This window comes from Camelus ferus, chromosome 5 (genome assembly GCF_009834535.1).
Source record: "Camelus ferus isolate YT-003-E chromosome 5, BCGSAC_Cfer_1.0, whole genome shotgun sequence".
NCBI lineage: Eukaryota > Metazoa > Chordata > Mammalia > Artiodactyla > Camelidae > Camelus > Camelus ferus.
The window spans coordinates 72,138,566-72,165,987 of NC_045700.1; the positions used below are offsets into that span (position 1 = coordinate 72,138,566).

The window sequence follows — 27,422 nt, forward strand, 5'->3', positions numbered from 1 at the left end:
GATTAGTGACCTGAGTGACATTTTTAAAGACAGTTTTGATGGAAAACAGATGGATAATAAGGATGCCCACTCCACACCTAATTTCACCCTCACCACACAGACAGACACTTCTTTTTCTGTCCTGGTCGTGTTCTTTCTCTCCACCCAAGGTGATTTCTCTAAGCACCAGCCTTATTACCTGGCACTGGGGTTTGGGCTAATTCATTGTTAGTACTTGAATGGACCACCTGGCTCATTGGGCATGTGTTGATAAGCTGGGGCCTTTGGAGGGTCAGTTGTGTGAACTAGTCCTTCTTAATAATGAGCTGTTGTGGCAGAAAAACACGTGTTGTTCTAGGACCATGGGAGACTGCTTCTCATTTTCTCCTTACATTTCCTACTGGAATGCTTCTCATTCGTAGGTAATTGTTGATTTGAAAGGTATTCATTGTCTTTGCAGAAAAAACAGAAATGCACCTCTGCAGAGAAGGGCTCCCCCACATAGGTGACATTCTCATTGTTCAACTGGTCGATCAGAGCAGGGATACTGATTTCACATACTTTGATATAGGCCTTATCACTCAACCAAGTTCATAAATCTGGGAGATGATTGCAGCTGAAAAAGAGTATGAGGGTAGCTTGGGAAGCCAGGTCCTGGCTGCCTTTCTGAGACTTAATGAGATTACATGTTGGGAACCTGATTGAACTGACAATCCACAAATACTTATTAATACAGCTATTTTTATAAAATTTTGGACTGCCTGATTGAAAAATATTTCAATAGAAAGTAAAATATTTAAATGAAAATTAGATTTCTTTTAACCTTGCATCTTTCCTTTTTAAATGTAAGTGATATAAATTGTCAAAGAGCTATTCTAGGAGATGGAGACAGTAGCTCTGCCAGAAGCAGGAGGAAGAGCAGGACTAGAGAAGAACAAGAACTGGACCTTCAGGAGACTTGGGTTGGAATTCCAGGGCCACCCCTGCAATCAAAGCTCTCTGGTCTTGCAGAGGCCACTTAAATTTTCTGGAAATAATGATAATCTCAAATCTATACAGAAGCTTACATAAGAAGGTGATTGCATGGAAGGCACCTGAAAAATTATAAGTAGTATCTGAATATTTTTAGTATTAATGTTAGAGATAAAGTGAATAATTCTCAGAGTCAAACCAAGGGTGGTATCAGCGTATAATTGTATAACTGGCAAGTTATGAGCATGTGTCTTGCCTCTTTGTGTATGTGTTGTACAATTTTTTTGAGATTGAGAAACTCAGAGCTATCTGGTTTCATCTGATCTTTCTACATTTCCAAGCTCTCTGAAAAGTCATTACAAGTTACTGTAAGTTATTTAAAAGTCAGTGAGAACTTCTCAGCTCTGAATAAAATCCCTGTGGGGCATAATAAAATGCCATTGGATATGACAAAAGTGGGTTACTATTTTTTTTTTTTTGATGGTTTTAGCTTCAAAAAGGCAAAAAGACCACTCAGCTTCTGGATAATCTCTGGGACTTCTGCTGTCTTCACAACTCATTAGAGTCCAAAGTTGTCAAGATGCCATGCAGTGATGATGTTTGAGTCTCTCTGGTCCAGAGTTAGATAAGCATCTACAGTATCAGCAGTACTGACCTCTTGATGGACTCAAACAAGAGGAATGAAATTTTCTCTGGTCTTAAGTTGCTTGGAGGCTATCAGGGAAATAAATTCAGATTTTTGCAGAATAGGCAATGTATTTGTAGGTTGAGCAAAGATGCAGAATTTGCTAAGATTTTAGTCTTTAATGGGTCCTGAAAACGATGATGGGTGAGTTTCATGTAAGCGACTCAATTCTGGGTGTCACCACCTGGAATTCTACCTCTTTCCCTCCTAGCTATGCAGGTAAGGGGAGTGAAATAGTGTCATCGTGGAAGGAATAGAATCAGTTCTAATTTAGCAAAAACAGGAGGAAAAAAGTAAAACATTTGCAAATTTTGCTATTGATGGTACCAAATTATTTAAAATGCAGTTCACAATAAATGTTTAAGTCGTGGCTCCATGATTGAATGACACAAAGCTAAGAACTTGGTAAATGTAACTATTTGATTTTAATTTTGAAAAATTGTGATGTCTCATTTACATGATAGTAGAAGCAAACATAAATGCTTCTTTAGAAGGCAAGGCCATCAGATTATGTTTTTTTAAATCACATTTAAAGTAGATGGCTAGAATTTGCCTAAATCTGAGTATAGTTAAAAAGTTGAAAAGTTCTCAAATATTAACAATTTTTCTGTATGTGTTTGTTAACCCCTATGCCTTTCTAGTCAGTGTTTCAGGAACTAGCGCATCTTGTAAAGAAAGAAAGAAACTACTTTCTGTTTCTATTTTCAATGAACCTTTGACCAAATGGGAGAAAAGATGATGGGGTTAAGAAAAGGGACCTGTTGGTGACACTGACTCTGGTCACCGGGCGTGTGACCGTGGACAAGGGGTTTTATCCCTTAGAGTTTCCCTCTGCTGTTTTGTAACTGTTATAACATGGGTTAGGTGATCTCAGAGACTCTTTTTATCTGAAACACTCATTCTATGAGTTGATTTATCTATTTCTGATCCCCATTTGAGATTTTAATGAAAATGTAAAAAACAAAAAAATAAATAAATAAATAAATAAAACACATTGCCCCTGGGAGGTTTAAGTGCATTTTGGAAAAACAAATTGGCAATAGAATATCAGATTATGAACACCTTAGATGGGCTCAGAGAGATCCAGTTGATTTTCTTATGATTGATAGTTATGACAATTACAAGAGAAAGCCAGCCACTGAGTTTTAGACTATTGCAGCCAAACCTACCTACTGTGGCTTCTCAGCTGTTTCTGTTTAGTGTGGAAATCTAATGTAGCTGAAAACTACTGCTGATTTTTATTAAGTTGAAGTCTGGAACTTCCCCTTGTAATGATAGAAAAGCACACTTTCAATTAAAGGAAAACTGCCAAAGTTCTGAAATTCATTTATTTTATTATTACTCGGTTTAACCCTAGAAATGGGAGATCAAGCAAACTAGATAGATTTGACAGTTCTAAGGTCACAAGTTCAATTTCCTCACAAGTTGTTTCTAGATCTAATTCACTGCGAATCATATAACCCTTCACCTTTAGATATGGAATCTCTTATGGAATTGTATATCACATCAGGGTCATCCTTCATCCCTTTGGGGCTAGGAAAATGACAGGTAAGTTGCGCCAGGCAAAGGAATTCCAGTGGCCAAGTCTGGAAAGCTTAGGAGGGATGTATCACTTTCTGTAGCAGATCAGGGTATGCTGGAGTAAGCTTACGCCAGCTAGCAGGAACTGATGGTTAAGGTTTCAGGAATTTTGGAAGCCAGTTAACACCGTTAGTAGAATGGAACTGGCCATGGTGGAATTACCCACACTACAAGAATTGGCAAATGATTCAATTGGGGCTTTTTTCTCTAGAGAGCCGGTTGTTAAACATTTACCAGCACAACACTGAATAGACTCCAATTAGCTTTTTTTTTTAAAGCTCTGTGGATATCCATGAATTTATTTTTCATAATCAAGACGTGCCAAAAACCAATGTATGAAAGAAAGGTTAGTTGCTTCCAGAACTGAATGGCTAATAGGTATTGCTTGATCACCCCAGTATCAAAATTAGTTATATGTTTAAACAGTAGTTGTTTCCACTCTTTCCCCTTCATACTTTACTTTAGTTTAAATTTATTTCTTCATGTTCGTGACATTTGTTTTTGTATTTCGTTCTGTATGTAATATACAAGGCTAACTTAAATGTATCTGGTTAAATTTATTTTGCAGAATCAGAACCGTGTAGCATAATGAGTCCATAGTCTGTGATTTCCCAGTGCCAATGACCCAACAGATTCGTGTAGAAAACAGGGGAAGTTATTTTAACAGAGTTTTTTCTTAGATAAGATAAAATGAACCCAGACAGTGCACTTCAAAATGAGGAGTCTATTGTTTTTTAAGAAGTACTCTAAACTTAGGGAGCTAAAATCTATGATGATGTGAATGCTTAAAGATAAGTATATGTGGATATGGAAAGGTCTTCCTATTTCTATTATGATCTGAATGAACAGAATGTGCTAAAGTGAACATATACTGTTTAAGTGCAGTATATGCATGCAAATGATTTCTTAAATATAGTTTTTCTCATTTCAGTTTTTTGACAATCCATGTCAACAGTGAACTCAAAAGTGTGGTACTCAAAGAGCAAAAAGGGAATTGTGGTCGACAAATGTCAAATATTTCCACGTAGATGTAATTTAGGAGTATACTTTTGAGAGAAATCCTTATTTGAGTCTGTGCTTCATGTGAAATGAAAGCCTCCCAGAGAGACAGAGCTAAAATAGTCAAAAGGTGTGTGTAGTGAGTTAATACAGTCATGTCCTTAGTAATGAAAGGAGAGAAGCAAATGGACGGATTCTTTCCTTGTAAAACATAATCTGGATCAAGTACATCAGTATGTTCTATCAGTTGATGATTCTTTGATATATCTTCATTTTAGAACTACTGTTGTACCAGGGGAGTTTTCTTGTCACATTATTTATAAGAAATCAACCGATTTATTTTGAGCTCCTAGAACAGATATGCTAGAGATGGCATGCTGTCCTTCGATGATTGCTTCATATTTGCATAGGTGAAGCAGAGTTGTACAGTACACTCTGTGAACGTCATGTCGTCTGTGTTCTGTGTTGCCATTACTCACATATAGAATGTGTACGTAATCAGTTCCTATTTTATGTCACAGTCATCTGCATTTACAGTATTTCAAAGACTAGTCTGAAACATCTTGGCACAGATGGCGAGAGCAGAGTTGCTTGTAAGTTCCAGAACTACAAAGACACAGATCAAACATATGATATTAATAAATAGCTCGGATGGGAAGAGGGGGAGAATTAAAAATTAGGTTATTTATTTGGAAGGTTGAATGTCTCCATTTGTGATTGCTGTCTCTGTTCTTGCTAGGAAATAGGTGCTGGATTTTCTGTTTTGTTTTTTTTTTTTTCCTCCCATCCTCACATTTCTCTCCTCCCCCTTCCTCATGTTTTGAATTAAAATCTAAAGACAGACGCAAAGAGTGTATATATAACTGCAAAAAGCATGTGGTAAATCATGGTGGAGGTTTGTGATCTCACAGGCATGGTGGTGTCAGGGACTGAAGACCAAAGGCGAATCCTTAGCTTCCAGTGGATTTACTTGAAATCCCTCACCCTTGTAGCGTATCATGGATAATAGCATATCATGGATAATTACATTTTTACAAACGGTAGAGAAAATCATTTTGACACACACATAGTAGTTTCCAGCCAGACCAGCTTTTCAATCTTTTACAGCTTTCATGCATTAAGGCTCATATTTTCTTTGTTTATTTTTAAAATATTATCACTAATAATAGGTTTGTTCTGTGGCCAGCCTCTGAGTAGAAGATAGTGAGGAAGACCCCCTTTTCCCCTATTTGCCCCAAGTCAGACATTTGATACCTTTTCCTTTGTAGAAGTCAGTGCTACTCATGTTTTTCATTAAAAAAGTTATGGCAAGCAAATTTTCATGGAGATTTTTAGAAGCTTTGGTCATTTTTCAGCTTATTGCTATGTGTAATAGAATGAATTATGTCTAGTGGCAAATCACTGGGGGAAAAAAAAAGAGAAGAAAAAGTCATAGAAGAAATACTGTTATCGATCTCTTTGCCACTGCTATGTGATGATGTGAATTCTGACTGGGTGGACCTAGGAAAGGTCGTCCCCGTTAACCACTCAGCTGCATCAGAATTCCAGGGCCCAGAAAGCATTGGGGGACAATATTCTCTGTCCTTAACCCTTTCTGATCAGATGTGGTATTTCATTTTGAAAATGAAATTAACTCCCCTGAGGCCTTTGAAACTTGAATAATACACAATAAATAAAATCATATCTAATAACTCAGCTGTTCCATTTGGCACCATCATCGTCTTCTGGATGGACTGCGGCTGCGGAAACATAAATACTCACAGGCTTCGAAAGCCCCGTTTCTATTTGCTAAATAAACTTGGCTGGCTTTAAATTCCTCTGTGTACAGTCATTAATACAATCCACTTTGACAGCATTTAATTAAAGTGCTTTTCTCTATTAAATTCATTAAAAGTACCCCCCACTCCACCCCACAACTTGTATAACTGCTTTCCAGATACTGAGTGGCAGCGACCTATGAGGCTCACTTTAAGTAACTTCTCATTTTTCTTTGTAAAATGTTTATTACATTCAATTTAGAAACTGTTAAATATGACTTAGAAAGAAAGTCAAATTCTAGGACATGTTCCCCATCCCTTTAGAAATTTCTTAAAAAAACACAAATGTTAGTTTAATTCATCTGAATAAGCATTTATTATCTGCATGTTTTTCTTATACTATGTCAACACTCCTAGGCACTTAAGCCGGGAGTTGATAAAGATGTGATTTCCATATCAGGGTTGGGGAATTTGCATTAGTTCCAAGCAGGTACTTGGCTTGAATACCTTTGCCTGCAGATTCAAGGAGAGTGAGTGGACCCATCCAGTATTAATAGATTATTGACAGTTTAATGTCTTGGCACCTACTTAGCCCGTGAAGTATAATAACCAGGAAGCTGTCTGATATGAAAGCAGTCAATAACATTTTCAATCAAAACCTTTCAGTTAATTACTGGTTGACCTTAGAGATTTCCTTTAGGAAATGCCATCTTTCGTTTAGACCAAAAGGATCATATTGATTTGTAGAGTTTATTCAGAGATGATTATTTAATACCCATTGCTCCAGTATATATGGTAAAATTTCCCTTTTCTGTGTCTACTAAATGCATTGTCTTTTTGGCAGTGCTTTTCACAAATATTCCCTTTACTAGCTCTACTCTGAAAATATCTCATTAAATCTGTTCTCTTCTCAGAAACAGAAAGTTAGGAATCTTGAGGGAACACACGATCAAGTGTTTTAATATGATAGTAGAGTTTGGAAAGAATTCTTTGCTCAGTCTGGAATGATATATCCAACAGAGAACCTGACAAAGCTAAAAACTATACTCTCAGTAAGGGTAACTATGTAATACCTTAAAAGTACTGCACCTTCGAACAAAAATGTTCTTTAGTGCCGAAATGCTTTTTGGTCTCCATAAGGATAAATGAGATGGCTTATATTTGGTTTCTAGATTTTTTTCATGGATTTTTTCCCCCATGATTTATTTAATTTTAGTTAAATATTTTTTTAAAAGATTAATAAAATCTAAATAAGCTACCAAGGCATGCAGGAAGCAGCAAAGGCAGTTTCTGGCTTGAACTTTAAACCATTAGCTTTACCCTCTTTGGACTGGGTGGTGTTGGAACTACAGTGATTGAATCAAAGTGGGGGCAAAAATACATATTCTGAATTAATTTTGTAACTTTCTTTCTTTGTTGATTCCTCACACGTGAGTTAATGTCATTCATTCTACTCGAAGGATGATCACTTAGCATTTAATATTTGTTTTGGAAAAGACCTCCAGTGCTTTCCATATTCGTTCACATTTTACTCCGATGAGAGACATACCTGTCTCAGGCTTTTACTGTGTTACCTGTGATCCATTTTTAAGCAAGTACGTCTAGTGTTTATAATTTTTTAAAGATTCCCTTCCTTTGTGTTACATGGATTCTCTCACTGTTATTTGTTTTGCTTTTTTGCCTCCAGCAGCTTTTCGTGTCATAGACACTGTCTGCTGCAGACCTTTTGACTTCTGTTGATAGGAGAAATACTTCTGCAGATCGGGGAGGGGGAGAGTGAAACAAACTGATGAACATGTCGGTTTCTATCCCTGAGAACAGGGACACCCTAAACCTATGTCTCTGGATGTCAGTAACTTTTGGTCAGATAATTTAGGGGAGAATTAAAGAACTGCATGAGGTGCTGTGTGGTGTTGTTAGCCTATGTAGAGTGTGTGTGTGTGTGTGTGTGTGTGTGTGAATCTAATAAGTCAGTGTAATTTAGCTCTTTTCGGTACGAGGTGTCCTTTTTAAAGAGTGCCTAAGTGAACTTGCTTTTTCCCTCTTACAGCTATTATTAGACATGTTTTAATTTTTAAGAAGACTGTTGGTCTATATAATATGGTTATTACCAATACAGAAGTACTCTGGAAATTTTTGGATAAATTTAAATTTCAACTACTCACTCGAAATGCAGTGCTGGACCCTGTGCTAAGTGCTGAGTGTATGGAGAAGAAGGTAGCAAAGAATCTATCCCTGAGGAGCTCACAGATTCATGGAGAGACAGGTGTGCAGACAGATGACTATAATACGGCATGTAAGTTAAGTACAGAGAAAGAAAAGCACAAAAGAAGGGCGCATGTGCCCAAAAGCTAGTGGGATGGAGGGCCCAGAAGCCTTCCAGGAAATTGTGCTGCTCAGGGTCCCTCACAGAATTCCTTAGGAGGGGAGCTTTCTGGGTAGAGGGGACAGAGTGGGCAGAGGCACTGAGATCAGGGGACAAAATGGCATGAGGGTAGGGACCACAACTTTAGAGTGCTGGAGCACAGTCTGAAAGGCAGAGTTGAGGAGCAGCAACCAGGACATGGGCACACGCTGCAGTCAGGTCGCAGAGCTCCCTCGGACATGCGAGAGGCCTTGACCCATCTCAAGACCGCTGAAGGCCTTTGCAAAATGCTCTGCTGGCCGTGGAAGAGAGGCCTGCTGGGAAGTATACTAATTCAGGCAAGAGATTATACAGGTCTGAGTATCAGCAGTGGAAGTACAGTGGAGAGGGGAAAATTAATCCAAGAACTATTTAAGAGGAATAATCAGCAGCACATGGGACTGGCTAGCTGGTGAGGTTCAGATGAGGGGAGGGAGTCAGTGAGAGCTCTCAGATCCTAGCAGGGGCGATCTGGGGGTCCTGGAACAGCAATTGAGAGCATTAATGATTAATCCCATGCTAATGTCATTTGTAAGTATATTTGTTTTGTACTGAGTTTTCAGCTATTAAATTAAATCCACCCCTAAGCAAATGCACATTTGGAAGGATAATGACTTGACAGTTCTAGTTTCTGAAGACGACCTACACAGGATAAGCAAATGTGCTTAGAAAAGCCAAGGCAGCGTGGCGCAGAGACAAAATTGGACTTGCTCTGTGAATCTGAGTAGATAAGGATGCTGCCTGACTGGCCTCATGGGAATATAATGGTTCATCTGCAGCTGGGAGACTGAAATCTTTCTTGTGGGAAAAGGAATCGTCAGTACAGTTACTTCGCCTCGGGGAATAAGGAACTGAGATTTCTCTTCCCAGTGACCACCGTTGGTACCCTGGGAGAAAAAGATTTCTTTTCTTAAGGAAACCACTGTCTGAATAAGAGTGCCTGGCCCTGTCTGCTTTCCGTCCCTCACCTGGTGTACTTACTACAAAGTTTAGAAGCAAAAGTTTCTCCATGCCTGGTTTCAGTTAGTAACATCATTAATGTGGAGAATGTAAAAACCAGTACCCTCCTAATGAATTAAAAGTAGTTTTAAATGGAAAAGAATACTCTAGAATTAACCTTTGAGAAGTTTTACTTCATAAGATTAATTTCTTTTCTCTTGAAAGAAAATAATACCAAGGAAGCCAGTCTCTGATAAAATTAAATGAAGTTGAAAACTAACGTCTATGTTTGATAAGCTGTCATGTGACACCTTTTCATTGCTAGACCACAAGGAACCTTTGCTGGCACTTCCTAGAGATGGAGGACTTCTGCCTCACAGTCTGGGGGAAGACCCTTCTTTGATCATTTGACTTTGTTTACCCAGTTTGGACTCTCGGGTATAATAAACCATCATATGTCCGTGATGTGGTAATGCTAGATATTTTGTCATTTACCAGAATGGTTGATTATAATGTCCTGCCTACAACTTGCTTTCTATAAAAGGAATATTTCTACTTTTATGTGTTTGATTCACACAGTGCCGTTTTCTCAAGTCCTGTTATTAAGTGGTTACATCCAGAAAGCGAAAAATATGCTGAAGTAGTATTTTATTGGTGAACATCTAATATTTTCACTAACCATAACTGTCAGATTGTTCTGACTTCTGAGGGCCCCAGCTGTAAAAATTATACAGAAAATGTGGCCTATCATGGGATTCTAAACAGCCCCATGTGAGACCTCAAACACATGGGCTACCTTCTTTCTTCTTTCTCCCCCCTAGCAAAGACTCAAATCCAAACGCCCTTTCTCCTCAAATAATTTAAACCCTCTTCCTGAAGACGCTGGACTGCAGCATAACTACCGTGTCACTAGTGCCATCACAACGAGGGGGTGTTTCCTCTTAAACTGAGTCCTGGCTGAGTCTTTGTCAGAAAGCATCTCTTTTTTGTGTGGGCAAATTTTTGATTAAATTGGACATATTATCTTTTTAATGGTATCCAAAGATAGAAAAAGTTAAAATCCCTTTATAACCCACTCCAAATTAACATTTGAGAGAGGAACTTGCTCCATAATGTATTATAATTTTTCCTAACATGTTTGTCTTCACTTTTAACCATAAATTTGAAACACTGAATAGTATCCTCTGTCATTTTTAGTGTTATTTTTATGTTTTAATTGGAAGATGTTTATTCCCACTAAAGTGGATTTTTTTTTTGCCCAAGACTTTTAAACAGAACAATTTTTGTATTTTTCTCAATAAACAGCAGTAAGGGGATGTTTGTTACATGTTAGACTCAGCGGTTTGTGATTTGGGGATCAGAGCTTGATGTCATGTATTCATTTCCCCATCTGCAGAATAAATACACAGGACCCATGGCCATTATGAGGTTAGTTTGTTATTATTTTTAAGAAAGAAATCCAAAGGATGAATGACAAAGCTCTTCAAATATATGCTAGTTAATAAGATTTGAATAATTAAATTTCACATATGACCCCCAAGTCACATCCTATAATCGTTGTGTAAATCACGAAGAATGGTGCTTTAGTTCAATGAAACTTGCATAATTTATTGAGAACCTATGACTTAAATTGTACATATTCTTTTTCTGCATATCACCTTTGTTTCTAAGTCATTTTTTTTTTTCACTTAAGAGGTCTTTTCAAAATACTATTTTTGTCACTGGATTTCTAAATAGTAAGAGACTTGGAAGTGGTTTGAATTTTGACTCTAGTGCTTTACCTTAGGGATTATCATTTAAGTCTTCACTGACACAGTTCTTGGCTGGCTACGTCTATTCTTGTAAAATGTATCTATATTCCCTACCTCTATTTAACTTAACATGTTTTCACTTAAAAGGAATTGAAACTCTGCTCCGGTTAAACTTGTTGGATGAAATTTATCTGAAGCAGTCTCTGTACAAGCATAACTTGGGGACGTTGCAGGTTCAGTTGCAAACCACCACAATAAAGCGAATATAGCAATAAAGCAAGTCACACAACTTTTTCTGGTTTTTCAGTGCATAGGAAAGTTATGTTTTTACACTATACTGTAGTCTATTTAAAGTGTGCAATAGCATTATGTCTAAAAATACAGTGTACATACCTTAATTAAAAAATACTTCTAAAAATGCTGCCATAATCTGGCAATGCAGTTGCCACAAAACTTCAATTTGTTAAAAAAAAAAAAAAAAGGTAATATCTGAGAAGCGCAGTAAAGTGAAGCTCAATAAAGCAAGGTGTGCCCATATTCTGTTCTTTTAAATTTACCTTGGATCTGTTTTGAAAAATCAAATTTCAGAACTTACTGGGTCATGTATCACTGGCATTTGAAGTTGTTTTCGCTTGGTTCACAGTTTACTTGAGAGTTAGTCAACTGGATTAACTGTTTAAGAATTCTAATGGAGCATTCTTATCCTGAATCCTTTGCACATCTTTCTTACCCTTTTGCCATTGATGGCATAATTTACTGATTGGTTCTTTTAATACCATCATGAATTCCTGGTACTCAAATCATCCTACCCTTTTGTGCTCTTCTTTATCTTTAACTTTACTTGACTTAAAAGCTCTTCTTTCACCCATGCTTGTGCAAAAGCCACGCTTTTCTCAACTACATCAGTGAAACAAGTCATGCAGTCACTTAGAAATCAGAATCCCAGAGGTAACTGTCAGCTCCAGTCATGTCCATGTTACTCTTTACTCATTTTAACTCAAATATAAGGTCTTTAAAGACTTTAATATTATCTGTACCTTGAATCTGATCTTCAAAAGATAGGCCTTCTCTGTGAATTTTTAGGCAGTTTTGTGTTTTGAGATGACACCTTGTCGAGAGGTGGAGGTTTATGGGAACAGGGAGGCAGTGAACGCTCATGGGTGTCAGGCAAGTGGGATTGGGGCGGATGGGCTGGGAGATGGTTTCTTCTAGGCAGAAGGACGCACAGGCATGGCCTGGACCATCCTGAAGGGTCTCCTCTTCCTGAATCTTCTCCTGGATTCTGTCTGTTCTGTTTGTGGAATGATTTTGGTCATGTTAGGTCCTAAATGATCAAATAAACCTGATAAAGAGAAAGATATAATTGCCACTAGATTCACTATATGACCATGTTTTACCCCCTGACATTCTAACAGGAGAGACGATTTTTTCTTAAGTGTCATGGAGTCTGTTTGGTTGAAATACAGTTACTCGTCTTGACACAGCTTAATTTACGATTGGCTCCTCTCCTTACATTGGAAAAGCAGCTCACCCAGCTTATGTCTTCAGAGTTTGCAGATTCTGGCCCCTCCTCATCGTCAAATTAATGACTACAACATTTTTTTTTTTTTTACCCAAACCATACCAAAGTTGTTGGTATAGTTGTTCTCAATTTGTTACCAAAGAGGAAATGATATAAGCCAAAGGCTGTTTTAAGAACTATGCTTCCTCCAAACCCCCAAGTTTATTTTAACAGATTATTGTGTCACAGTGTTTTTATGCTTTTATCTTTGACCAAAGTGTTTATTTTGAGAAACAATTATTAAACTGCATTAAAAACATACACGATGTTCCAATACCATCTTGGTCACAGTATTAGAGGAAACTCAGACTAAGGCTGGATGAAATTGAACACATATTTCCATGTCAGACTTCCTACCATTTTGCTTGTTTGTATTGATTTCTTCTGACATGGTCTTCTTTTATTGAACACTACTCTTTTTTGTTCTTATTCTCTCTCTCTTTTCCCCTTTTAAATCCCCTTCCCATAGCTGTATGTGCTAAGAGCAATTGTAAAAGGAAACCAACTTATATTAAACCTGCCTGGAGTCAAAATGTAATCTAACACCTGTAGTCTGCAATTTGTCATCACTTCATGGATACTTTTTTTTATTTTTAATAACAGATTTCCTGAGTTTTGACCTTAGGATACTGTGTAATCCAAAAAAAGCTACAAAACTAAACCATGGTTTTTAATAAGTCTTATAATGTTAGGATGTGAAATTACAACCATAAGAGCCAACTCAAGTAACATCATTTGAAGTTAGAAATAGTGCTGAGTTGTCTGTCTAGGCGAATATGTTGTGCCTGTGAAAATGTCTACAAGAGATAAAGTCAAGAGGTGAATCATGACACATGTGAGGTTTCTCCTGCCCTTCTTTGAGACCTTCCTAGGTGACGTGATCAAGTGAAGATGTCTCTAATTGTAAGGTCCATTTTGAATTTTATAGTAAAGCTCTTGGTTTTCATCAGGGGAAAGGCAGGGCTGTATACTGAATGTGACTCAGGTGGTATAGACTTTTCAAACTTTTTTGTGTCGGGATCCCCCTTCACTTTTACTATTAAAGACTCCAAGGAAGTGTATATCTGTCAGTATCTACCTTATTGGGAACTAATCCTGAGAAATTTTTAAAACGTTTATTAGTTGGAAAATAATTATGAATAATATATGTACATATGTGTAAATGACATACTTTGGTGAAAATAACTATGTCTTCAAAATAAAAAAATGAGGAGAGTACCCTTTTTTTCATGTATTTTTGCAAATATTTTAAATGGCTTACTGGAAGACAACTGGATTCTCATAATTGCTTCTGCATTCATTCTGATACTCTATGTGGTTTTGGTTGAAATAAAGGAAGAAAATCAAATTAGAAAAGGAAGAATATTTTAATTGTCTTTACAGGTAATTGTGATACTCTTCTTTGATACTAGAGCAAAGCTCTCCAAGTGGTAGTTTCTTAAAGGTTAGTTGCAAAGTGGAATCTAAAATCATATCAATGAACTTTTCGTACTTTCATACATTATAATTCATTGGTCTGCCTGGCACTTTGAATGGATCTTTTACCTACTCATAATTTTTTAATACTGTACATTGGTCATTTGGAAAATATTGCTATATTAAGTTATACAGATCTTCCAAATCTTGACACATTTCATTGTATGTCATATTTTTTTAAAATTTCTTAAATCACCACCAATATCATCAGGAAAGTCTTTGAGTACTGGGGAGCTATTAAGCATTTAGTGGAAACTACAAGTTTTCCAAAATTCCAGTTTTCCCTGAAAGGTAAAATTTAATCATTTGCAACAAATACTATCAGATTTTTTTTTTTTTCAGTGACAGGTTTACTTCATTTTTAAGAAAATGCCTGCCACATACCCAAGTCTGAATAACCATAGTTTGCCTATTGGTTGTTCTTAGAAGTAAAAATGATATTTATCCCATGACAAAGGTGCTAGCTCCCCCCGGCTCTCAACTCAAACAGTGGCACAAGGGCTCTTTCCCACGACACCCATCTTACGTGTATGCCGCAGGAGTGCAATGTGTGTATTTCCTCACACAGAATGTTAGAAGGAGGTATACCCCGTGGGCTGAGATTTCATGTCATTAACACTGCGTGACTGCTTCTGCAAGGACATTCTTAAGTGAAAGTGGCGTTTTTACTGTGTGTATGTGGCAGTGAAGAACACAACAGCTAGTGAACTTTGGTGCCCCTGACTTAATTTATATTAACAGGCCAGCAGGTCCCCCCCACCACTGCTTCTGTACCATCAGTACAAATTTTAGCACAGTTGAAAAGGCAGCTCATGCCTTAGTTTTGCTGTGAAAATAGTTTTGATTCATGGACCTCTTTACAGGGCAACAGGATTCCCCCGAGGGTCCCTGATCCACATTTCTAGAACTATTGATAAAGGGTGTCCCCATAAGAGGCTCCCAGGCTGTGCATTTAGAAGGTGTCACCTGGAACGGGGTTATGAATGACTATAAGGCATCATTCCACGTGACAGATGCTTTAGAGGCGACTTCCATGTGCTCGGTGCCATGTGAAAGAACAAAGATGTGTGCAGTATACGAGTCAAAGAAACAGGACACCTTACTGGTGGGCGTGCTCTTTGTAGACCTGCAGATCTTTAGAGTGAAAAGGACAGACAGATCTCTGAATTTGTTGCTGATTTTTATAGTAAGTATAGTTGATAGAAAACTACATGAGGCATTATACTACTGATTTTTAAATCCTCTCATTTTTTAATGATAGAAACTACTTATGGAAACTTTACTTATGACAAGAACTCTGCTGAGTACTTAGCATGCATTATCTCACTTAATCCTCATAAAACTGCAAGGAAGATTTTACAGATTAACAAACACTTTGGCTCTGAGAAAGTAACTTGCCCAGAGTTGCAAGGCTAGGAAGCAGAGTTGCTTTGGCGGATAAGGACTAGATTCAAAATCAGAACTTTGTGACCCCAAAACTCCTGCTAACAACTTCTATGTAAAATCAAACTTAAGGATTAGGCAATGCCCCGGAATTGTTTTTAACACAAGAAACAGTCATAAAAAAATTCTGTTTACTCTCAGATATCTACTAGATGTAAGTTCCTATAACGAGTGACAGCTTTTTTACTTTTAAAACCTAGTTTTGCTAAAAATGAGTAGCAGCAAGAATAAACAAGTTGCACAGAACAAGAATAGTTACTGGTCTGAAATTAAAGGCAGAGAGAATATGAAATTAATCCAGTGCAGCAGAACAAAGATGTACTGAGTACTTGCTGTGTGCCAATATGTAGCTCACAGTCCAATAGGTGAGATAGAGATATAATAGTTACATTGGTATTTACATTACTTATTAACCACTAATGCCAAGTTCTCCCCCGCTGAGGTTTTGAGCTGAAATTAGTAGTCTTAAATGCTGATTTTGAAAAAAACAGGTGGGATTTACCATTAGAGGGGAGAGCTAGGTTTATTGAAACTTAAGACAAATATCTCAGTTACATGATATTTTATACATAGTATATGTTTAAAATAGTGGCACTTATGCATTCTTGTAACAAATTCTAATTGAGTTATGCACAGGGGCTTTCCCATTGTTCTAACCAATTGTGCTTATTGACGGTTACGTATATTTGGTCAGAATTCTTAGTGGAAGAATGCTTTCCTTCTTCGGATCAACTATTTTACATTCTGTTGTCATAGATGAGGCAAAATTAAATAAGTCAAAATAATTCTGACATTAACTCAAAATAAATGCAGACAAACGTCATCTCCTATCGCTGTGCAGCACCACGTAGGACCTGAAGCTCTGGTGGGGCTTGCTCCTCGGGTGAGGCTCGTCAGAGAGAGGGGGTGCGGCCACCGGGGAGATGCTTTTAACCTATTACCTATGCCCACGCTGGATCAGCCACCGTCTACAGTCACCTCCTTAATAATTTCTCATTTTCTCTATATAAAAAAGACCACAAAGTCTTGGCATATTATAAGTAATCCAGTTCACCCCATAATGATACAGTGAATTATATACTTTCCTAAACGTAATCATTCAAGATCTCACTTCCTTCCCTGCAGGCAAAAGCCATTATATTTTACACATGGCTCCCAGCTGGTTTTCATTGAAGCCTTCAAAATCTATCTGAACACTGAGCAGTTTAAGAAGAGTTGCTTTATCTTTCTGGCTCAACTTTTGTCATGGTACCATTTTGTCCTTGTGTTTTCAAAATGTTCAGTTTTGAAGGCAGAGAAAGAACATGTATCCATATTATGACTGTGCTTTGTCACTGAGCACAGAGGTGTTGGGTTTTATTTGGAAGTTGATGTCTCTTTTGAATATATTTACTTTTGTTTTCTGTATCTCCATCTTCGTGTTCATTTATACACATGTATGTCATAGTTCAGCCCAAAGAGATTTCAGCAAATAAAGAAGACACTTAACAAACTTCTAAGTTTCTATTTAATTATGTCCTACGCATAACTTATTCATCAACACCTAACTGTTGGAAACAGGACTCCTTTTTAGAAAGCTTTGTAAATTAATGGGTCCGATTACTATAAACACTCTATAAATCTTTGATAAATGGAATTTGTCTTCTCTTTACTCTTTTAACCCAAGGTCAACTGTTTTAAACATAATTTCTTTTAGACATGATAAGCACTTCTGAGAAAGAGGGCAGACATCAGTTAAATGTACATTAACCATTCTCTTGAGGACGGGAGTGTGGATGCATCCTTCTGGATGCTTTTATGATAGTGTTGCTGTTTGTGATGCTACCTTGAAAGTCCAGTAATACATTACAAGCTGAGTTTTCCTTACTTGGTATGTGGATACATGAATGTTTCTCTTCTCTCTAGTGATTGTAGCGGTTTCAAGCCCTGCAGGGTTTGGGCTAGATCAGATTATATGGTTGCAGGTCCTTGTGCAGGTTGCCCCCACCCTGAGAGTAGAATGCCAAGGCCCTGCTGCTCTGGCCTGGTCACCCCTCAGTTGTCATCTCTGTCTGGCGGAGGGCTGTCCCACACTACTTGCTGTGATGATGATGGTGGTGGAAACGTGCTGTATCTGTGCCGTCTGACATGGTCTTGCACAGTGAGGTTATCCCACGTTGCAGATGTGGCTCATGTGATGGAGGGAACTGAGTTTTTTCTTTTTTCAGCTTTAATTAATTTAAATGTGAATAGCCATATGTGGCTAGTAGCTGCAATATTGGGTGGCTTGGCCCTTACCGTGCTGCCTTCCTTGATGGTCTTCAGAAACACGGCGTGTTCTCCTGCTTCCTGGCCTTTGTGCTCGCTCTTTTCCCTTTTCTGGAATGCTCTCCCCCATGGCTTGGTCCTCCCTTCCTTCAGGCCTCTGCTTGAGTGCTGCCTCCTTAGGGTCATCAAGTCTGAAACAACTTCCTCTGCCCCCACTTCTCCTCCTTGCGCTTTGCTCCATTTTTCCTTATAGGATTTATTACTACCTGATACTTATGGTCCGTTTCCTCTGCTCTAGCTAGAGCCTTTGCCCCATTTTCCTATGTGGTCTTCTCCTAGAAGATGGGAGAACATAATGTTTAAGGGCATGGGATTTAAAATCAGACAGATATGTTTTAGATTCCCAGTCTTGCTATTTAGAAGCTATGTGGCTTCAAACAAATTACCTACACTCTCTGAACCCCAGTTTTCTCATAAAAAATTGGATAAAAATGCCTACTCTAGGATTACTGTGAAAATAAAATAAAATAAAATATATAGCATTTAGGTCAATGTTAGGCTTATAATAAACTTTACACAAATACCACCACCTATTATTAATATTAATACCATTATTATTATTATTATTGAAGCTACTTAGATATTTCGCAGCTGTGAACCCTAATTGTCATACTGAAAAATCAACAATAGAAGCTACAAAAAGAAAGAGGCTCTTAAATAAACCTTTTAAAACTCTCTTTGTAGAAATTATCAGAAATGAATTGCTGACCAGATTAATTTCAGCTCAGTTGTGATGGAGGAAAATCCAAACCAAGACAGAGCTAGGATGAATTGTCAGGCTTCAGTTTACAAAGGTCAAGAGGAAATGGATGGATGGCTGTCTTTGCAGAATGATACATCCTGTTATTTGGGAAAATCATGTGAAGAGAGATGATGGACCTTCTGAACAGAAAGGTCAACTGCTGGGCCTGTTTAGAAAAAGAGGGGAAAGGATGAGGCTGAAAATCTGAGGACCTGGGCAGATTTACATAAATATCTGGGTAGTTGCTCCATTACACTTTTAAAAAATATCAGAAAACAGTCATCTGGGTGTGGGAAGAACTTGGTAGGAAAGCACGTATCTCTGTTCAGTTGGCAGGACGTTCTCTGTGTTGGTTGAAGTCATTGTAAATTTCGCGGTTTAAAAAAAATCAATCAGCCAGAAATCTATGCCGGAACTGTCAGATGGTCTGAGGAACAGGAGGGCGTGTTGTCCATCCAGCAGAAATCAGTGACTTGGCCTCATACTGGAGTTACTAGGGGCACTTGCTTGGAATAGGGACCATACTTGAGTCATTCTAGTTAAGTAACAAGGAACTTCAAGAAAAACTAAAATTCAGTTCAGTGGGACTTCAGAAACCTATGCTGTGAAGAAGAGGCTAAGAGAGTTGACATTATGCAGTCAAGATGTGCGGAAGTGAGAAAAGACGGCTTGATCCTACCGTTAGGCGGAGGATTTTAGGAGAGGGTTTGGATGGGTCTCTCTGCCTCCGAAATAGTGTCTTAGAAGCAGCAGAATCTGCTCTGCCTCTGTTCAGAGTACTCACACTGCCAGGAGAAGCGCTGCACTGCAGAGGAGTTCCTTGATTGTCATAATAGTAGGCTAGTACAGTAGGCTAGTGAGGAAATGTATGCAGTTCTTTTTGCTAAAAATTACCTAGAAACAATAAACTCTCTGCTGGGAGTAATCAGAACATTTCAGGGGATTGAAGATAGTTGGGACAGATAACCTGGGGACTCTTTTCATCTCAGATATTATGCATATTGTGATTGAAAGGTTGTGATTGAAAGGGCATTATAGCCAAAGAAAAGCGGTAGGGTAGCCGAAAAACCTCGAGCAGACCTTGTAGGTAACTTGTGAGACAGTTTTACTTACGAGCTGTTGGTTTTTAATGGAGGTACTGGGGATTAAACCCAGGACCTCGTGCATGCTAAGCATGCGCTCTACCCTCCCCCTGGAGCGGCCCCTTTTGTTATTCTCTGTTTGCACTGCTCTTTCTTCACCTGCTCAAGATGCAAGCAATAGTGTTTAACCTTCCTCATGCAAATATCGTCATGCCTCCCAACTCACTATAGAACTTTGACCTGAAACAAGATGTTTCACTTTGTTGATCATTTCTATTGCTGTTACTTCTCTGAGAAACATTTTCCTCTCCTATGATGGCAGCGACATTGTTGTTGATCCTTGGAAACTACTCTCTCAGACTGACAGCTCCCTCTGTTTATGATTTCTGATTTTGAGAGTTCTCCTGAGATGCTCTATGTTTCCAGGCTGTTCTTAGCCCAGATAGCACCTTCCCGAGGAACTGTGAGAATTAAATGAGTTAATGTATGTAAAGGTCCTAGGCCGGCCTGGCACAGAGTGAGTGTTCTGTTGTCTCTTTTCCACGTGTGGCTCCTCTGTATGCATGAGTTGCTAGTGCTGCGTTCTAAGTAAGAAGGGGAGGTGAAGTAGGCCCATTGGTGGGACCTCAGGAAAAGAACAGACCTGATCAAGCAGAAAGATTGTAGTAACTTCAAAGTATAGTTTTGGAAAATCTCTTTAAATCTAACCAACGCACAATGGAAAACCCCTTAAGAACCAATCTAATTATTTAATTAAATGGAACCGTTCTGCTGACTTTTACTACAGAAGGCAAGCATAATTTAGAAAATGGGGCATTTTAATTCTCTTTTGTTTTCCAATTAACACAATTGCTCTAAAAGGGGGTCCTGGAGCTTAAAGATACATGTTCTGTGAGTACATATTCCATACATAATTTCTCTCTCTCTCATCAAAAAAAAAAAAAAAAAAAAAAAACCACCTCACCTGTTGACGTAGAGTTTCATTTATTACAGTGCTCAGGCTGCCCAGATTACAAACTCAGAGCAAATGTCCTCCTGCCATCAAAGCTGCCCTGGGCAGGGCAGACCCATGTGCAGCCTCCTTTCCCCGCCGGCTATAATTAGGACGTTGAAGTAATGGAGCTCTCACTGTTTTGCTGATGCCAGCTTACCGTGGCAGACCACATGAGTTTACTCGTAGTCGAAAGTGGTAAAGAAAATGCCAGGAACATTCATTTTAATTGGTCAACATGATATGGACCTCAGTGCCACTGTTTTACCATCCTCTGTTTCAGATTTCTTTCTGCCACCAGCCGTCAGCGTATTATGGTGGATTTTCTTATCAGCATTTGATTATCCTTTTATTGTTATTTTGATTGTTATTCCATTATGAATTATTATTTAGAAAGTTTCATCCTCTTCTGTTTCCTTACCTAAGTAACAGTTTCATCTGCCCTAATGTTTATTAAATTCTACAGGAAAGACTGACACTTCCACATCGATGAGAAATTAGTTTTTCATTAGAGAGTCCCTGAGACTAAGATAGATGGCAAAGAGATTTTTTCCTTAAATGCCTGCTTTGATGCTGATGTTTTGTAGTTAAAAAGAAAAAAAAAGGGGTCATATGGGTAGTGTGTGGGGGTAGTAGTGGTGGTACCAGTGATTCTTTAGTGTAACTGGACATGTTTTCTTCTGCATTGATGGACTGATTGCCCCCTGAACTCTGGAAAACGTTTAATTTGTTACTCTAACATGGAAAAAGCCACATAAAATAGGAGAGAATGGTTAAAGAGAAATGTGTGATCTTTAAAAAGTGAACTCACTATTCTTAAACGTCTTGGTAGGATCCAGGAAGTTAGACACTGGTCTGAATGTAGGAAATGTGGGCTTTGCCTTCAGAGTTGACGTAACACTTGTAAATGGGACCCTTCAGAGTAGTCTTTTAGTTACACAGAACTGCCGCCGAGGGTGTAAGGCATGAGCAGTGGCTGAGTTCCTCTCTGGGGTCCCTGCTCCCTCTCCCTCTCCCCCTCCAGAAGCCCTTCGCACAGAGGCCTCAGAGGAGGACAGGGGCAAGTTGTTCTGACAATCTCCTCTGCATTGCTTTCTTCCTTTAGTCAGATTGAGGATGTTCATAAATAAATATTAAAATGGGAAACTATTTCATGCAGAGATGATGTGGAAGAGACAGTTAGGAAGATCAAGAATAAGCATGCCTAACTCGTGTCAGATGACAAAACTGAAAGAGGGCAGCAATGAGTCTAATGTCCTTTATTCAAAGGAAACAATCCATGGATTGAGAGGGTGCTCGCCACTAGGGTTTTGGGCAGGTTTTCTAGAGCATTAGAAGTGGCAGCATGGAAACAGCATGATTGGTTGTGACTGCATATCTGCCCTTATTTAGAAAAATCAAAGAACGAGGAAATGAGTATAGAGCCCAGAGCTGGCTTTGCATTTGGGGACTGGCTGACTGGATGCTGTGTTTCTGGTCAAGCTAGAGCATTTACAGCAACACGAAAGTTCAGTCTGCTGATGGGGCTCTCCAGGCAGGGGTGGCTCCATCGTGGGTCCAGAAATTTATTTAAATACTGGAGGGTTTTTTTTTTAATGAGTGAGAAATAGATAAAATGAGAGAGAAATTTAAATTAATTGCAACAACCAGAAGACTTTGACATGAAGGATAACAAAAAAAAAATAGGAAGTGTTTTACAAAACAAAGGATTTATAGTTTGTAGTGATATTGAGGAACTCCATTTATTTACATATAAACTGGTCATTTAAAGTTCATAATTTAAGAAGAAGTTGTATCTTTAAATTAACTTGAAGTTTTTGTATTTTTTTAAAAAATAGTTTTTAAGGATCAAGAACGAGGCTTGAAAGAAAATAAAAGTTGCTCCGATTTTTATGGAGAATTGATTTTCTGACCAAATATACTCTGAGTAATTATGAGGCTGACATAATAATGACTCTCATTTATTGGATGTTCACCCTAAGCCAGAGGTGAATCAACTATAAACCATGGGCCAAAGCCAGTTGGTCACAGTTTTTGTAAATAAAGTTTATTGGAACATGGCCGTGCCTTTTTGTTTATATTCACACTACAAAGGCAGAGTTGAGGCATTGTAACAGAGATGGTATGGCCCTGCTAAGGCTGAAATATTTCCTATCTGGACCTTTGCTGAAAAGTTTTGTCAACCTCTGATTTAAGGTAAGCACTGTTTTCTACATGCATTATGTCATTTCATCCTTAGAGCATCTCTGAGAAATCAGTGTCCTACCCTTCTTTCACAGGTGATGACACTGAGGCTTAAAGACGTTTCGTGTCCTGCCCAAGGACACCCAGCTAAGTGGAAGAGTCTGGACTTGAATCCATGAGATCTCTTTTGTAGGGCCTGCACACTCCCTCTGGGTCCAGTTTCTTTGTCACTGGGCTTCAGAGACGTGGCGCATCATGCTGGTTAACTGCAAGGGAGACTCTGGAGCCAGATCCTTTGAATTCGAATGACTTTGGGCAACAAATGACTTAATTTCTTCACCTTTCAGAATGGAAACATTAGCAAACATTACTATTATTAACCTCTTGTTTTGTAGATGGGATTCTGAGCCTCCAGAAATTCTTTTAAGTTTTCTGAAGACCTGAGTTTGCAATGAGTACAGCGTTACTCCAGTGCTAGACAGATACCACGTGTTTCAGGGGGATGATGGCTTTTGAAAGGTGAACTAATGAATCAACTGTTAATGTGTGTGTGTGTTGTTTTTTTTAATTTTAATTCTCAGGTCCTTCATCGGCAGCAGTCTCAGCCAGCCAAGGAGAGCTCCCCTCCCAGAGAAGAAGCGCCTCCCCCGCCTCCGCCGACTGAAGACAGCTGTGCCAAAAAGCCCCGGTCTCGCACAAAGATCTCTTTGGAAGCTCTCGGGATCCTCCAAAGCTTCATTCATGATGTGGGCCTGTACCCCGACCAGGAAGCGATCCACACGCTTTCTGCTCAGCTGGATCTCCCCAAACACACCATCATCAAGTTCTTCCAGAACCAGCGGTACCACGTGAAGCACCATGGGAAGCTCAAGGAGCACCTGGGCTCGGCGGTGGACGTGGCCGAGTATAAGGACGAGGAGCTGCTGACGGAGTCTGAGGAGAATGACAGTGAGGAAGGCTCGGAGGAGATGTACAAAGTGGAGGCTGAGGAGGAAAATGCTGAGAAGAGCAAGGCCGCGCCTGCCGAGATCGACCAGAGATAATGTGAACTCCTACCAGGCAAAGCAATACATCGGTCCAAGGATTTTCTGTTTTAGTTTCTTTAAAAACTTTTTTTTTTGCTTTATTTTATTTTTGTCTTTTTTTTTTTTTTGGTCTGTTTTGTTTTTCTTACCTTTTTTGATATTTCTTTGTTGCACAGGATACACCTGTAGACTGAATGAGTTCAGTATTTCCGAATCAGACATCGCCTTGGCAAAGACACTAAAGTGTTACGCTTTTACAACTGACTGGATCATAGTAATTAAAATCACGGGAGACTCTGCCTTCATTTTCCTCGCACTCATGGAAGAGACACCGGGCAAGTTCCAGGATGAGAAGACCTACAAAGTAAATGAAGGAAGCTACAAGTGTGTGTGTATATGTATATGTATATATCTATATATTTACATATATATATTAAATTGCATGGGACAGAGAACTTTACAATCCGAAAGAATAGACTGTGAAATGAGTTCTTAAAGAAGAGACTTGTTTATGTATTAAAAAAAAAAACCACTTCACAGTGAGTCGCTTTGGCTTTTTGATAAACTGCGGCCTGCTCTCAGGGTGGGGTGACTATTTTTGAATTCCTATTTATTTTCTGTATTTGTCCCTGATTTTTTTTTAATTCTATGGCTTCCTATCTGGCAGCTTGATGGGTAATTTTTGAGGTATGTATTTAACAAAATAAATCAACACTGCCAAAAAAAAATGAATGAAAGAAAGAAGAAAGTAAAGTGAAAAAAAAATCAGGGCACCTTAAAATGATACAAGTCAAATTAATCTTAAAGACACAATGCACACTTAAAATGATTCAATGTGTCCGTTATTCAACTTGTCATTACTGTAGTGAACAGATGAATTTCTGTGGAATTCCAAATGAGTCAAACTGAAATTCAGTACAGAGAAAACTTGTCCATTAGTGCAGTCTCGCTAAAATGACATTTTGACATTGGACGTATGGAATTCATAGTGTGAGCCACATTTTATTGTGAAATTTATTTACCTGCTCGTGGCTTCAAATCTTGAAATTAATAAGCCTGCTCATTTTAAAGTTGTTTATTGTTGCTGTTTTCTTTTTCTTTTTTTTTTTAATAGAAAATAGTTCAATGTAATGTTAAGTTAGAGAAGAAGTTGCTGCCCAGTTAATGGGGCTCCCTCTCAAATCAATCTCATTCCCTCCGTCTCCCGAAAGACGTTTCTCATGTCTGTTTCACTCTGGGCTTCCTCTTCTCCGCACACCTCCCATCCACCTAACCAGACATTTTTGGTCCCTGCTCTCATGAGCCTCACCCCTTCCCTGGTCTAGGGGCAGCCCTAACAGGAACCTGGTTTTGAATCATTGTGCAGCTCTGGGCAATAGAGTAAGCGAAGCAGTTTCAGTGGAATCACCTACTCATCATAAACGGAAACATTTTCCCAGTTACCTACATAGCAATTACCTTACGTAAAGCAGAACTAATGCCGTCTGGCTGTTGAGTGGAATGAGCATTAAAGCTGCACATCTACTATAGTCCTCCCAGCCACCCCTGGCTTCCCAGCAGGAGCACCAGTAGCCTCCCTTCCCACGTCCACTCCTAGTCATTGCAAGAGGAGACCTCACCTCCAGGACTGGCCGAGAGAACCGAATCCATGCTTCAAGGTGGCTGCCAAACACTCCACGCAGTTGGATCTTTGTTTTGTTTTGTTTTGTTTTGAGTTGTGCTCTCATGCAACCTTGTCAAAGACCTCATGCAATATCACTTTGAAAGTTATTTTCTGTTTACTACACAAACATTGTAATATAACTGTTAATACTATTTATATATTTGAAAGGTATAAAAGGTCGGAGTTAAAAAAAAAACCTCTATGTGTAGATAATAACTCAGAACTTACCATTTACAGGGAGAAGACATGTTGCAATACAAGCTAATTCTAGCTGCTCAGTAACCTCTGGAGTTTTTAAAGGGACATTTTCCTGTACTTTTTCAAATAACGATGTTTAAAAAATTATCTTGACATGAGCGTCATATACCTTTGCAAAAGGATGGTGGTTTGCAGTGAAGCCCTGGGCCCATCCTTCCTATTTCTGTAGTATGCTGCAGCTTTAATCAGAAAGTCCATGGTTGCTGCTTCCTGATCTCCGAGTTACTCTTTCCAAATTGTCTTCTTACACTGTTGCTGAAGGTCACTCTGTACACGTAATGGAAACTGATTTTGCCAAGCTCTTACAAGGTGGTTCATCGATCGATGGCATCCGCATTTGGTATCTTTTACACTTCAACCAAAAATTTATTAGGTATTTTTCAATGCTAAGTCTTGCCTTTTATTTTTTAATTTCACTGCCGAGTTTGCAGTGGTTCTAAGTGAATCTGTGGGCATTTTAGCCTGTGGTCTTGCCAGATCTTTGCGAATTACAATGCATATATGTCTATTTATTCAATATCTGTCATATAATATCTATTTGGAAGAAGAAACTTTCTCTTGTAGTGCCTCTTGACAAAGCACAATTTCCCGCCTTTTTTTTTTTTTTGTGTGTGTGAAATGAAAAAACAAATTGTGTTTTATTGCGGTATCAACAATGTGAATAAGGATTAACATATTGTAAATGTTCTTTTTTCCATGTAAATCAACTATCTTTGTTATCACTAAGTGATAATTAATTTTTAACTTATGTGCATTGTTAGGCTGTTAGAATTTTTTGGTTGTTAAAATAAAAAGCATTCAAAAAAAGTGACTGTGTTTGTCAGGTGTTTTACTGGGCATTGCCATCTTTCCCATTTAATTTTTCACGTGGAGTGAGACCTGGTGAGTGTAAGGAAAGTCCATTCCCTGATTTACAAAGTAAGACAGCAGTAGCTGCAGTTACAGACGTTTGAGTCCTGTCCAGTGCAAGAATTTCACTGGACATGTGAATGCATGTGCATCTCTGTGTGTCTGTAAACATATGCAAGCTCACATCCTGGAGCTTGGAACTGGGGGAGTCATTTATCTAAATGTTTTGTTGTATACAAACAAAACTCAATGTATTAAGATATGTTTATGGGCTTGCTTATTTTTCTAGTGAGTATTTTCTGTTTATAATTAAAAAACCACAAATGACTGCGTGTCAGGAAACTTTTGGAGCACATATGTCCATGGTTAATGGACATAATAAAAGTCTTTTATATTTAGAGCTGGGTACCATAATGTGTGCATAGAGGAATGCCGGAAGGATTGATGTATCTGAGAAATGTGTGAAAATGAGTTTTTAGAAAATGCTTACAATGGAAAAAATTGCTCAAAAGACTGAAGTTAATAAGGAAAATACAAGTGCTTAGTTTCAGAACCAGCAAAGAGAAAGTCAATTAAAAAGTGATTTAATTTTCTTTTGATATTATAAATTGTCTTTCCTGGTTTTGTTTTTTGTTTTTTGGTTTTTTTGCATTTGGTAGACATATAAATGTAACTTTTCTTTTCTTTCTTCCTCAGTTTCACTTGCTTTTTTTTTCCCCTCATGATAGTTAACAGCCCACGGACTGTATAGATATGTTTTAAGGGCAGTCTGTG

General features: G+C 38.4%; 1 protein-coding gene across 4 annotated transcripts in view; it reads left to right on the top strand.

The window, feature by feature from the left end:
- The window catches only part of SATB2 (SATB homeobox 2), a 179,764-nt gene extending 153,175 nt beyond the window's left edge, over positions 1–26,589 (top strand). For 3 of the 4 annotated variants that reach the window (XM_032480113.1, XM_032480116.1, XM_032480115.1), the window contains one exon: positions 23,435–24,632. In XM_032480113.1, coding sequence (XP_032336004.1) covers positions 23,435–23,896 — 462 coding nt within the window. In that variant the 3' untranslated portion in view covers positions 23,897–24,632. Of the gene's footprint in view, positions 1–23,434 lie in introns of all 4 variants that reach the window. The other variant, XM_032480114.1, reaches the window with a different exon arrangement.
- Positions 26,590–27,422: the final 833 nt, after the last annotated feature.